We start from the raw sequence: 13717 nt of genomic DNA, 5'->3' as shown, positions 1-13717 counted from the left end.
TGGTTTTGAATGTTAGTCCCCATGCTTAATTTATTAGTCTGTACCCTTCCTTCCATTAACGAGGTAGCTTTCTGTTTTCTTCTTTAGCTGATAAATCTCGTTGCCTGGTAACTCTCAGTGTGTGTGTGTGTGTGTGTGTGTGTGTGTGTGTGTGTGTGTGTGTGTGTGTTTGCCCACACACATGCATATGTATGTGGAGCCAAGGCTGTCTTTCTTGATTGCTTTTCACTTTGTCTTTTGAAACAAGGTCTCTTGGTGAACCTGAAATTCACTGGATGGGTAGACTGGCCGCCCAGCGAGCTCAGGAATCCTGTCTCTGCCTTCCCGGTGCTGGGATTACAGGAATGTGCTACTAGGCTCAGTCGGTAAAATGTTTACCATGCAAGCATGATGACCTGAGTGGGGACCCCAGCACCCACGTAGAAGCCAGGAGTGGACCAATTCAAGTGGATCCCTGAGCTCACTGACCAGCTATCCTAGCTGAATGAGTAAGCTCTAGGTTCTGTGAGAGACCCTGCCTCAAAAATAACATGGAGAGGTAACTCAGGAAGACAGACACCCAATGTCAACCTCTGGCCACATGAGGACACATATTTGTGCACATCACCTGCACACTTGAATACATGTGCGCACACACACACACACACACACACACACACACACACACACACACACCAGAGAGCACAGAAATGAGCTCTCCACTTATTCAAACAGCCCTCTTCCTTCCGTGAGTGTTCTGTGAGAATGGCTGTACCATGTTGGGCTCTGAGGCAAGCCGGTCTCGTCTTCCCTTTCCTGGGTCTGCCCATCCCTGGCATGGCTTTCTCCCATCAGCAGGCGTTCCCAAAGACCTGACCTCTTTGTGAGTACAGAAAGATTTGCCAACGCTGCGCTCTGAATTAACGGGGATCTAGCAGAGCGTTCCTCTAGTAACAACACAGAATGTGTGCAGGGTGGAACCTGGGGTTCAGCTGATTGACAGATTCAGTAGATGGTTTGGAAAGAAAGACAAAAGAAAATAGATTCAGATTTGAATCGTTAATCTGAACCAAAACCTTTGGAATTTGGGTGCTGAATGCTGGAAATTATTTGGGTTGTGAAATCCAGGTTTTCTTTGTTGTGTCTGGTGCTGGAGAGATGGCTCAGTGGTTGAGAGAGCACTGGCTGCTCTTCCTAAAGGACCCAGGTTCAATTCCCAGAACCTACATGGAAGCTCATAACTACCTGTAATTCCAGTTTCAGGGGATTTAACACATTCACACATACATGCAAGCACGTAAAACATGAATAAACATGAAGTAAAAATAAATTATTAAAAAAATTTGTCTGGGCTGGGCGGTGTTGGCGTACACCTTTAATCCCAGCACTTGGGAGGCAGAGGCAGGCGGATCTCTGTGAGTTCGAGACCAGCCTGGTCTACAAGAGCTAGTTCCAGGACAGGCTCCAAAACCACAGAGAAACCCTGTCTCGAAGAAAAAAAAACCAAAAAAAAAAATTTGTCTGATAGCTCTCAGTACTCTGTGTGTTCTATTTTGAAATTATCTATAACAGACATTACTTTTTAAAGATTTATCTGGTGCAGAGGGCACCAGATCTCATTACAGATGGTTGTGAACCACCATGTGGTTGCTGGGAATTGAACTTGGGCCCTCTGGAAGAGCGGACAGTACTCTTAACCTCTGAGCCATCTCTCTAGCCCCAGACATTACTTTTCTGATGTAGAAACATGTATTTGTGCAAGTTTAGAGGCCCTGTGCTTTGTCATAGAGTCACAGTCCAGACCGAGAGTGGTAGCCCATGCCTTTAAACACTGCCCATGGGGGCTGAGGCAGGAGAATTGTGAGTTCAAGGCCAGCCTGAGCTTCCTAATGTGGCCGCCTCCAGCGGGGACAGAGGAGAACATACGAATCTATTCATAAGTTCCCAGTTCTCGGTTCAGCTCTGTGTGGCCCTGAGCCGCCTTCTTACCACCTTGTGCATATCTTATAAAGGGGAACGATGTTTGCTTATGTTTTCAAGAGGGTTTTTAGGTGGAGGAAATCTTTCTGCATCTTTTGGTTGGTTGAGTATTTTTCTGTTTGTGGTTTTGTTTGTTTTTTCCTTTCTTGAGACATGGCCAGTGTAGTTCTGGCTGTCCTGGAACTCCCTGTGTGGACCAGGCTGGCCTAGAACTCACAGAGATGTTTTGTTTTTTGAGATGGTGTTTTCTGTCCTACTATGTGGATCCTGGGGATTGAAGTCAGGTGGTCAGGTTTTGCAGTGGGCACTTTTACCCACTAGGCCTTCTTGCCTGCCCAGGACATCTTCTTAAATATATTTTAATAATATATTTGAAAATTATTAAATAAATAAGATATTAAATAAAGTACAAGTATCAATTTCTAAAGTAAATATGTAAAATCTTAAAAATTACTTTGGAGAATTTCATAAATGTGTTTATTTTTCAAGCTGTATATATTTAAATTCACTGTGGAGTTATTTTTAAGAGTTTTTTTATGTGTGTGTTTTTGCGCGCACCCTTAAGACAAATATGAATTCCTCAACTGTGTTATGAATGACAATGTGTTTTATTTGCTTAAGGAAAAATATTTTAAATAAATATTCATGTACATTAAAAAAAACTGTAAGGAATGGGTTCCATTTTAATGTTGTGATAGTTAACAGGCACCAGTAGAGGGCGCTCCAGCGCGCCTTTCCAGTAGAGGGCGCTCCATTGCGCCTGTCTTGAATTATGTATGAGCTTGAAAATGGAGGTTTCTTGAAAGAAACCCACTTAGAAATATTCAGAGGTTCTACTGAAGGGTGCTTGTCCTAATTCTCCCTAACTCTGAGGGAAAAAACACTACTCTTGAATGTAATTGCCACAGCAAAACACATCTGTATAAAATAAATTTTGGACCTATCAAGGAGTGGAGGCTGAGTTAGGAGGGGGTAGAATTCCAAGCCAGCCTGGACTATGTGGGAGATGTAAGCCTCGCCTAGGGTACTTAGTGAATTTGTAAACAGCCTGGGTAAGACCCTATCCTTTAAAACATGAATAACTAAGGCTGGTGAGATGGCTCAGCCGATGAAGTTGCTTCCCGTCAAGCCTCATGAAACTGATTTCCAGAACTCCCAGAAGGGAAAGAGAAAAACTGACTCAAAGTTGTCCTCTTACCTCTGCCTGTGCATGGTGGCATGCACACACGAACGTGCAAAATAAAGGAATAAAATATAATTTAAAATAAAATATAAAAAATGTCAGGGAAAATTTGGCCATTTGAAGAGGGTGTTTATGGCGGTTTGAAATTGGGTTAAACACATTAACTTTAAGAATAACTGGTCCCTGTGGCGGTGTCACAGTTGATTGTGACAGGGAGAGAGTCTGGATGGGGAAGGGGGAAGGGTCCTTGTCTTAGAACTGTCATGTTTGGATAGTGCTCATGCCAAACCTGCACCTCAGTCGGGGCTTCTGGCCAAAGCCGGGCTGGGCTGAACGAGTGCCTCTCATTATCTTTCTAGATCCCAGAAGAAAATACCACGTGAGGCTGCTGGCTTACAACAACATGGAAGATGGCTACCAGGCTGACCAGACCGTCAGCACTCCCGGATGCGTGTGTGAGTGACAGCCACACGGGGCGTGATGCTGTGTCTTAGACACACCCCTGACCCCACCCTTGTTGGAAATTCAGTTTCCGCTACTACTTGGGGACTGGGTGAGAGTGGGGGGTAATTTCTTCACATCCTCCAGCTGCTGGGCACATCTTGGATGAGTGGGTTCTCTGCAAAAGTGGGGTGTTTAAATTCTAAGTGCCTGTTTTAATTTTGCAAGCTGAAGACTGCTGGGAGTTAACTGAGAAAGGGCATTGGTTACCTGCAAACTGAATTCCTTTTGTCTGCTTTTGCCTGGAGGCCAGGTGTTTTTCTGATTGCTTCTGCGTGTTCTTCTAGCTCTGGCTTTCTCTGCCTTTGGCCAGTACCTCACTTTTCCATCTAGGTTTTTTGTTGTTATTGGGGATTTTGTTTGCAGTGGCTTTTTTGAGGCAGGGTCTCACTGTATAGCCCTAAGTGTCTTGGAACTTGCTATATAGACCAGGCTGGCTTGAACTCAGAGATCTGTCTCTGTCTCCTAAGATTAAAGACTTCTGCTACCACACTGGAGTTTGTTTTTCCTTTCCTTTCTTTTTTTTTATGGGGGGGAGGGGAAAGCATTGTTTGTTTGTTTGTTTTCTAAGATAGGATCTCACGGTGTAGCCTGGCTTATTTTTCCCCCACTATGAAGACCAGACTGGCCTTGATCTCAGATCTCCAGTCCTCTGAATGCTGGGGTTAAAGACATGCACACTAAAACTGTCTGGAGCTATTGTTTTTCCATCAGTTAAGCAATTGACTATGTGTCTAACTCACAGAAGAGTCTGTTAGCTTGAGCGAGTCAGGAATAGACTGGTGGGAGAAAGGCCCCAGATCCGCCAGCAGTGGGGTCTTCTCATTTCCCCTTATACCGCTCTACAATGCCAGCCCTTGCAGTAAATTCGTGTTGCCTTTCTCAATAGCTGTTCGCGACCGCATGGTCCCTCCTCCGCCGCCACCCCACCATCTCTATGCGAAGGCTAACACCTCTTCTTCCATCTTCCTGCACTGGAGGAGGCCTGCCTTCACCACGGCCCAAGTCATTAACTACACCATCCGCTGTAACCCTGTCGGCCTGCAGAACGCCTCTCTGGTTCTCTACCTGCAAACGTATGTAGCTTGTCTTCCCGGTTGTCTCCTTGGCGCGCCTGGCTGCTTACGCTTCTTACTGACTCGGGCTCAGCTTGGGCTTCATCAGGGAGCACTCGTTTCAGAGCCGATGACCTCAAACGTCTGGAAGTTTCAGTTCCCGTTGTTCATTCAGTTCTGGAAACTATGCTTCCTTGACGTGAATTGATACATTGACTCTCGGAAACGCACTGGCACTAACGACCCCCTTAACTCTTTAACAGGTCAGAGACCCACATGCTGGTTCAGGGACTGGAACCAAACACCAAGTATGAATTTGCTGTCCGGCTGCATGTGGATCAGAGCTCCAGTCCCTGGAGCCCCGTGGTCTACCATTCCACACTCCCAGAAGGTAGGAGCCGCAGCCTCCCAGTGGAGTTCGTCTCTTAAACTTTATTGATCCAGGTGTTCATTCTTTTATTTGTTATGGGAATGGGTGTTTTGGCTGTATTATGTCTGTGTAGCACATGCTTAGTGTCTGCAGAAGCTAGAAGAGGGCGAAGATGGAGTTACAGATGGCTGTGAGCTCCCATAGATGTGCTGGGACTTGAACTCTGGTCCTCTAGAATGGCGGCTGGTGCTCTAACCACTGAGCCATCTCCCCCGTTCCACTATGGACTTCACATAAGTTTAGTTAGTTAGTTTGTTTTTTGTTTTTCAAGACAAGGTTTCTTTGTGTAACAATCCTGGCTGTCCTGAAATTTGCTGTGTAGGCCAGGCTGGCCTTGAACTCACAAAAATCTGCCTGCCTCTGACTATATATTTTTTAAACTGGTTTTTGTTGTTGTTTGTTTGTTTGTTTTGAGACAGGGTCTCATCCCTGGCTATCACAGAACTCAGTTGGTAGACCAGACTGACCTCAAACTCACAGAGATCCACCTGCCTCTGCCTCCTGAGTGCTGGGATTAAAGGTGTGTTCCACCACACCTCTCTTTATTTAAGAAAACAAAACAAAACCAAAAAAAAATATATTTTTTTTTTTGGTTTTTCGAGACAGGGTTTCTCTGTGGTTTTGGAGCCTGTCCTGGAACTAGCTCTGTAGACCAGGCTGGTCTCGAACTCACAGAGATCCGCCTGCCTCTGCCTCCCGAGTGCTGGGATTAAAGGCGTGCGCCACCACCGCCCGGCCAAAAAAAAATATTTTAAGGACTTTTTTAAATGTTATTTTTAGATAGGACTTCTCAGTGTAGTCCTGGCTGTCCTGGGACTCACTCTGAAGCATAGGCTGGCCTCAAAGTTGGAGAGGTCAACCTGCCTCTGCTCCCCTGGGGTTCACGTGCTGGGATTAAAGACAAGCACCACCACTGGTGGGGTAGTCAGAAGGCTTAGACATCGACGGCTGCTCTCACGTACGTCGTGAGTTCAAGGGCAAGCCGAGATCAGAAGGAGACAAATGGAAGTATCTATGCCACTTTGAGGGAGCCCTGCCCCTGACACCTACCAGCTGATATGTGCTTCTTCATCTCCTTACCGTTTGAATTTTTTTCCCTATTATATTTAAGAATTTTTTTCCTTCTAGGAAAAAAAAAGTTACAGGCCAATGACCTTTAATTTCTGTCCCTTTTAAATCTTTTTTCCCAGTCAGTCATGATGTTCAGACCTTAGTTCGCAGCTCACTGAAAACAGCTTATTAATGCTCTTAGGAGCTGAGCTCAGACCCCATTTTTCTGTGAGTGGCAGCCAGGTGCTGCACCTTGTGCTGGGTGAATACCTGGCTGTGGGGCAGCTATGGTGTCTGTGGCTCAGGTTATAGTGTTTCGTGCCCCTAATGCTGCTGTGGGTTTGATCATATCCCGTAAGGACACAGCACCAAAGCCCCTCTCTTCTCTGGGAGCAGGCGTTCACATGCAGTCAGCTGATGCTCCAGGACTTCCCTGCTGTTCACACAGAAGTCTTTATTTGAGTCTGTTCTGTAAACACACCGATTCCCTGTGACTTGGGAAATAGCTAAACCTTTAGTCTCAGGAGCATTTGCTTCAAGCCTTTTGGTTCAGGCTACTGTTCTAAACATTTTAGTAGGAGCTACAACTTAGAGTTGGTACCAGTGGGAACTTTCTCCGGTGAACAGATGAAACAATAAGCTGTATAACTGTTTGCCCCCTTTCCTCCCTGTGCTAGGAAGCGTTCCTATGACCTCATGCTCAGCAAGTCCCTACTGCCATAAGCTATTCCAATTAGTAGTTTAACAACCGTGTTTCGAAAGTCCTGGAAATCCTGCCCCTTAGACCTAGGGTATTTCTTTTTTTTTTTTTTTTTTTTTTTTTGGTTTTTCGAGACAGGGTTTCTCTGTGGCTTTGGAGCCTGTCCTGGAACTAGCTCTGTAGACCAGGCTGGTCTCGAACTCACAGAGATCCGCCTACCTCTGCCTCCCGAGTGCTGGGATTAAAGGCGTGCGCCACCATCGCCCGGCTGACCTAGGGTATTTCTATCTAGATTCTACACCCCCCCCTTTTTATATCTATATAAGGTTTATTTTTTTATTATGTCTACAGTGTTCTGCCTGCACACAAGAAGAGGGCACCAGATCTCATTATAGATGACTGGGAGCCACCGTGTGGTTGCTGGGAATTGAACTCAGGACCTCTGGAAGAGCAGCTGGTGCTCTTGACTGCTGAGCCATCTCTCCAGCCCTACCCTCTTCTTTATGGCTTTTAAAAAGTGTTTCAACCTAAAAGGAAAATTTAGATTGGGGACATAACTCAGTAGGTAGAGTACTGAGTGATTGCCTAGCGTGCATGAAGCCCTCGATTTTACCCAGTACCACATACACCAGATATGGTGATATCTGCCTGTTCCTGGCTCTTGGGACAGGGGCAGGTGTTGAAAGTGGAAGGGTCAGGTGTTAAAGGTCAGCCTCATCTATTTCCTGTTATTACAACAAACCTCAAAAGCGATGATGTTTAAATTTTTTGTCTTTTTTTTTTTTTTTAATTTTTTGAGACAGGGTTTCTCCATAGCTTTTGGTTCCTGCCCTGGAACTATCTCTTGTAGACCAGGCTGGCCTCGAACTCACAAAGATTCGCCTGCCTCTGCCTCCCAAGAGCTGGGATTAAAGGTGCACCACCACCACCGCCCGGCCTTTATTTTTGGTTTTTAAGACAGGGTTTCTCTGTAGCTTTGGTGCCTGTTCCAGAACTCCCTCTGTAGACCAGGCTGGCCTCAAACTCCCAGAGATCCACCCGTCTCTGCCTCCCCAGTGCTGAGATTAAAGGTGTGCGCCACCACCGCCTGGTTTACAATAGTTCCCGGTTGTGCAGGCTCGTCCGTGGTTCTCTGTCAACCAGCATTGGAGTGATTGTCATTCGCATGTCCCCACAGCGCCCACGGGCCCCCCAGTGGGGGTGAAAGTGACACTAATAGAAGATGACACTGCCCTTGTTTCCTGGAAGCCCCCAGATGGCCCAGAGACAGTTGTGACACGCTACACCATCTTGTACGCTTCCAGGAAGGCCTGGATTGCAGGCGAGTGGCAGGTCCTGCACCGGGAAGGTGAGTGTGACCAGATTGTCAAGGACAACGACTGCAAGTTATCAATGTCACAGGGAGACCAAGGGAGGTGATGCGGAGCCCGTGTTGGATTTACATTCTTCTCTAGAAAGAAACAAATTACTAAAGGTTTTGATTTTGTTCAAAGAACATTGGCAAGCCATCTGTCAATTAAGTTAATCAACCGATCAATTTGTGTATAAGAGCAGGCATGTGTGTGTCTCAGTGCACGTATGGTCGCCAGAGGACGGCTTTCAGGCTTGGTTCTTGCTGTCCACCTCGTTTAGGCAGGGCAGCTGACTCAAGAGCTTCCGGTTGTTTCTCTTTCCGTCTCCCACCTCCCCATAGGAGTGCTGGGATTACAGACTCACCGCAACAATCCAGCCTTTGGCATAGGCTCCAGAAATCAAGCTTGGCTTGGCGGGGTTGCTCAGCAAGCCCTTTGCCTTCTGAGCCATTTTGCTGGCCTTTTTTTTTTTTTTTTTTTTTTTTTTTTGTACAGAGAAAACCTGATTAGGACTTAAGAACACTGCTTAAGATTTTTTAAACATTAGTCTGTTTTTAGCTAAGGATAAATTGCCAAATCCTTAATATTCTTGCTGCATGCTTTTAACATTGCATTCTGTTTAAAATCTTCAGTCTTCCCTTTGGACATGGTCCATATGGCAGAGTTTAGTAGGGAATCGAAGTGTTACTCTGGCATGCCCTCAACTCACACATGCAGAGGAAAGGAGGGTTTGCCAAGCAATTAAAAGTTTAAGAAGGAAGTGGTGATCTGTAATCCTGGTACTTTTGAGATGAAAAAATTCTAATCTTAGGCCAGCTGAAGCCCAAGCCTATCTCATGGAAGAAAAACAAACAAACAAAAAAAATTTGTTTTCCTGCTGTTCTGGAACTCACTCTGTAAACCAGACTGGCTTTGAATTCACAGAGATCAGCTGGGCGATGGTGGCACACGCCTTTAATCCCAGCACTTGGGAGGCAGAGGCAGGTGGATCTCTGTGAGTTCGAGGCCAGCCTGGTCTATAAGAGCTAGTTCTAGGATAGGCTCCAAAGCTACACAGAGAAACCCTGTCTCGAAAAACCAAGAAAACAAAAACAAGCAAAGAAACAAAAAACAGAGATCCACCTGCCTCTGCTTCCTGAGTCTTGGGATTAAAGGTGTGCACCACCACCAGCTGGCAAATCTTCTTTTTTAAAAACATTTAAATTTTATTTTTAATTAGGTCTGACTGTGGGTTTGTTCATATGAATGCAGTTCCTCATATAAGTCAAAAGAGGGCATCAGATTTCTTAGACTAGGCACTTGGAGCCACCACGTGGGTGCAGGGACGGGAACACAGGTCCCCTGCCAGGGCAGCTAGTGCCCTTAACTGCGGAGCCTTCTCTCCAGCCCTGTACTCTGAAGTCTCAGTGATTTCAGGTCCATATTTTCTGTTCTCACAGGCCCCACTAGGTAGTAACTGGCTTCGGAGGAGACTTGAAGGTACTAAAGATGGGACAGTTAGGTGTCATTATGTTATCAGTGTCTCTTGGGACTTCACAGACCCCTCTAGAGCTTCAAGCAATTGTTACATTGTCTTATTGATTTCATGAATCTCGATTCTGACAGGGGTAAGGAGTCTAGGAACAGTGGGGGGGGGGGGGTGGAGTCTGGAAGGAAAGGTAAACCTTTGGAAACAAAGTGTCACCAACCTCGGCGGTGTCACATTTACTGGTGTCCCATTAGAGACAGTAAGTTACATGGCCACGTCCTGAGTGACAGTTAGGGCTGCTCAGGGATGTGAATAGGTGGAAACCCGCGGGGGGCTCTTTAATATCAGTCAAGCTTATGTTCTTTAAAAATAAAAATAAACATTGGGGGTGGCAGCAGAGGTAGAGAGGTCAGAGGACGGCTTGGAGGGGTTCCTTCTCTCCGCTATGTGGAGCCTTGGGAATCAGACTTGATTTGTCATACTTGGTAGCAAGCCCCTTTAACCTCTTTGCCTTTTTGGGGGCCTGCTATGTGTCTTGTGTTAGGTTTGCCTGTCACATGTGTACAGTGCCTACAGACGCCAGAGGACAGTGTTGAGTCCTCTGGAGCTGGGCTGACACAGCTACCAGACATGCGTGCTGGAAGCTGAACTTGGGTCCTCTAGAAGAGCAACATTTTCAACCTATGAGCCCTCGCTCCACCCCCACTGCACCATCGCTCCTCCCCCTACACCGCTATTGCTCCGCCCCCAGTGTGCCTTCGCTCCTCCCCCTACAACGCCCTCACTCTGCCCCCGACAGCAGTTCAGTTTCAATCTGCCGTTTCCAAGATGGTTTATTGACACAACACTTGACCAAATGACAGACCTGATTTAATGAGGTGACATACATATTAATAAGGAGCTGCTTGAGCTTTGAATTCTTCGTTCTCACCTTTCTAAAAGGAGACAATAATTTCCTCTGCCTGTTTTCAAATTGACCCATTCGGGAGTTTGAGAAAGAGCTCAGAAATGAATGTCCTACCTCATTTCTGGCTCCATGGAGACGCGGACAGTAATTGCAGGCTTTTGCATCTCTGCAAACCTTTCTAACGACATAATTGTGTGCAGGAAAACATGATCCGCTCGCCGCTTGGTGAGATTTCCAGGAACGTTCTTGTGAAAAGCTTTTGTCGTTCATTACATGTGGAGGGCTTTCTTTAGCGTTAGTGCTGTGCCTCAGAAAGAACAAGTAAATAATAAAGAAAAGCAATTGAGGCCTGGTTTTGAAAGAGAAAATACAAAGGAGTCAACCTACAATTACTTAAAAAGCAAGGGACACAGCTTGGAATAAAGAAAGCCTTAAAATGGAAAACTGTCTTTTGTGTCTGAACACAGCAGTCTTAGAAAGAAAAGAGCATAGGAAACAATGGGGAAATAAGGATTTTGTCATATCTGATATTTTTTTTCCATTTTTTGAAACAGCGTTTCTCTATGTAGCCCTGGCTGTCCTAGAAGTCACTCTGTAGACAAGACTGGCCCTGAAATTGCAGATCTGCCTATCTCTGTCCCTCCCCACCCCCTCACCCCAGTGCTGAGATTGGCGTGCATCACTACGGCCTGGCTGACAATCTTTAATACGTGTAAATTTATACATAATGTATGTTCATATACCAAATAGACCAAGAATTTAATTTTTTTTCCTGAATCAAAATAATTGTGGTAATGGGCTGGCAAGATGAAGATGCTTGCCTTTAAGGCTTGATCTCCTGGTTTTGATGCCTGGAGCCCACATGGTGGACCTCTGACCTCCACACACAAGCCTCATGTGCTCATGAGGAAACAGAATTTTACACCATTTTCTTTCTATTTTTTTTGTAACATTGTTTTTGATGGGTGGAAAGAATGTGTTTACATATATTGCTGATTCACTTACAAAATTTAAATTACTTGGGCTGGGGTTGTAACTCAGCTGGTAGGATGCTTGCCTAGCTTGCATGAAGTCCTGGGTTTAATCCCCAGCACTGGCTGAAACTGGTCATGGTAGTGTATGCCTTGGGATGTGGAGGCAAGGGCGATCAGGTGCTCAGCTTCATCCTTGCCTACATAGGGAGTTTGAGGCTAATCTGGGGATACATGAGAGTTTTTACTATAAAACAACAAAAAAAATCTTTTTTCTGAGACAGGATTTCTCTGTGTGTATCCCTGGCTGTCCTGGAACTAGCTCTGTAGACCAGGCTGGCCTAGAACTCACAGAAATTCATCTGCCTCTGCCTACTAGGTGCTGGGGTTAAAGGCATGTGACACCACTCCCAGACAAACTTTTTTTTTTTAATTAAATGAAGAATTTGCTTTTGATAGTGTTAGGTTTTTGCCAAGCATTTTAAAAAATTAAATGTATTTAATGATAGAACAGGAGCATGATTTTCATTTCTTCTTGGGAAGAAATTGGAATGGTCCTCCAGCAACTTTTAACTTGTCATGGTCTATCTTTGTTTTGTAATGCCTCTGCCTGCATCCAAGGTACACAGTACAGTGTCTTCCTGCTTCTAAATAGGGCTTCGTGTGTTTATTTAGCAGTTGGGTTATTCAAGTAACTCACACTCTTCAGGCCAAGTTGAAACCAGAGACCATAAAAACAAGCCCCATTGGGTTTCTGGCACTGCCACTAGTGGCTGGGCTCCTCACTGTGTGTGACCTGCAGAGTGGCCACACATCAGGGCTATAGAATTGCCCACACTTCCCTTGCTTATGAGGCACACCCTCGTAAGTGTTCCAGAAAAGCCAGCCCTGGCTTTGCAGTTGACTGAAGTGAGCCCTTGTTAGCCTTCTGAGGCTGTTGTAGGTCCCTCTGCATCAGGGGAAGAGGAGAACGCTCCCTCCCCACTCCAGGAAAGCCAGGTGTCCCTGTGTACTGGGTAGTGTTGGGACAGCTTTATGGTTGGCTTTCTTAAATACCTTAAATGCCGAAATAAATAACAAGGTTCAAACAGGAACCCTTAGTGGCCCTCACAGGGGAAAAGTTTAGCATCTTCTGTGAGTTCCGACGACGAAGACCTTTGGAGAGAAGCAGCTCTCAGGCAGATCAGCGTGGCTCAGTGGGTAAAGCCCCGAGTTCAGTCCCTGGGACCCACCTGGAGGGAGAACTGACTGCTGCATGCTGCCCACTGAGCTCCACGTACATGCCATTGCGCACACAGCCACACAGGCAACAGAAATGTGGCAAATGTTTGAAGAAGGGCTAACCTGTGAGGGGTCGTCAGCCTCTGCGGTTCCCAAGGAAACCTGTGTTTTGTTTTAGAAACATGGTAATCGGCTGCTGAAAGAGTCGTTCAACTTTTGGAGAACATTTGTGTTCTTTCGCACTTAAATATTTATTTTTTTATTAGTTAATTTTTTTTAACTTTTATTTTTATGTGTGTGGGTGTTTTGCCTGCACATATATCTGTATATCATTTTTGCATGCCTGGTGCCTGGAACTGGACTTACAGAGAGTTGTGAGCTGCCGTGTGGGTGCTGGGAATTGAGCCCAAATCCTCCGGCAGAGCAGCCAGTGCTCTTGACCACTGAGCTGTCTCTCCAGCCACATTTTAAAAAATGTTTGTTTGTTTTGTGTGTTTTGAGACAGGGTTTCTCTGTGTACCCCTGACTGTCCTGGAACTGGCATTATATAGACCAGGCTGGCCCCGAACTCACATAGATCTGCCTGTCTCTGCCTCCAGGGTTCTGGAACTGAAGGCCTGCCCACTATGCCCGGCTAAAATTATTTTTATTTATGTGCATGTATGTGTGCCTTTGTGGGATATGCGCTTGTGAGACTCTGATCCCCTGGAACTGGTGTTGTAAGCAGTCGTGAGCCAGTTCCCGTGGGTGCTGGCGATTTAAGTGTTCTGCTTGAGCAAAACCTACTCTTAACTGCTGAACCACCGTTTCTCCAGCCCCTGCTCCTGTTTAAGAAGGAAGAATAGGATCATCTAAAGCAGCTGTTTCCCTAAATAGTTTAAACAATTATAATTAGGAAAGAAAGATTGGTCTTACACTGG

The 13717-nt window shown here is 45.7% G+C and overlaps 1 protein-coding gene across 1 annotated transcript in view; it reads left to right on the top strand.

The window, feature by feature from the left end:
• The window catches only part of Prtg (protogenin), a 108061-nt gene that overhangs the window by 84720 nt on the left and 9624 nt on the right, over window positions 1-13717 (top strand). The window contains exons 12-15 of the mRNA XM_075967753.1: window positions 3502-3597; window positions 4533-4719; window positions 4962-5089; window positions 8056-8226. Of these exons, the coding sequence (XP_075823868.1) occupies window positions 3502-3597; window positions 4533-4719; window positions 4962-5089; window positions 8056-8226 (582 nt within the window). The remainder of the gene's footprint in view (window positions 1-3501; window positions 3598-4532; window positions 4720-4961; window positions 5090-8055; window positions 8227-13717) is intronic.

This window comes from Microtus pennsylvanicus, chromosome 3 (genome assembly GCF_037038515.1).
Source record: "Microtus pennsylvanicus isolate mMicPen1 chromosome 3, mMicPen1.hap1, whole genome shotgun sequence".
In the NCBI taxonomy this organism is placed as follows: Eukaryota; Metazoa; Chordata; class Mammalia; order Rodentia; family Cricetidae; genus Microtus; species Microtus pennsylvanicus.
Note: the sequence above shows the minus strand (reverse complement) of the source record. Positions and strands in the feature narration are given on the sequence as shown.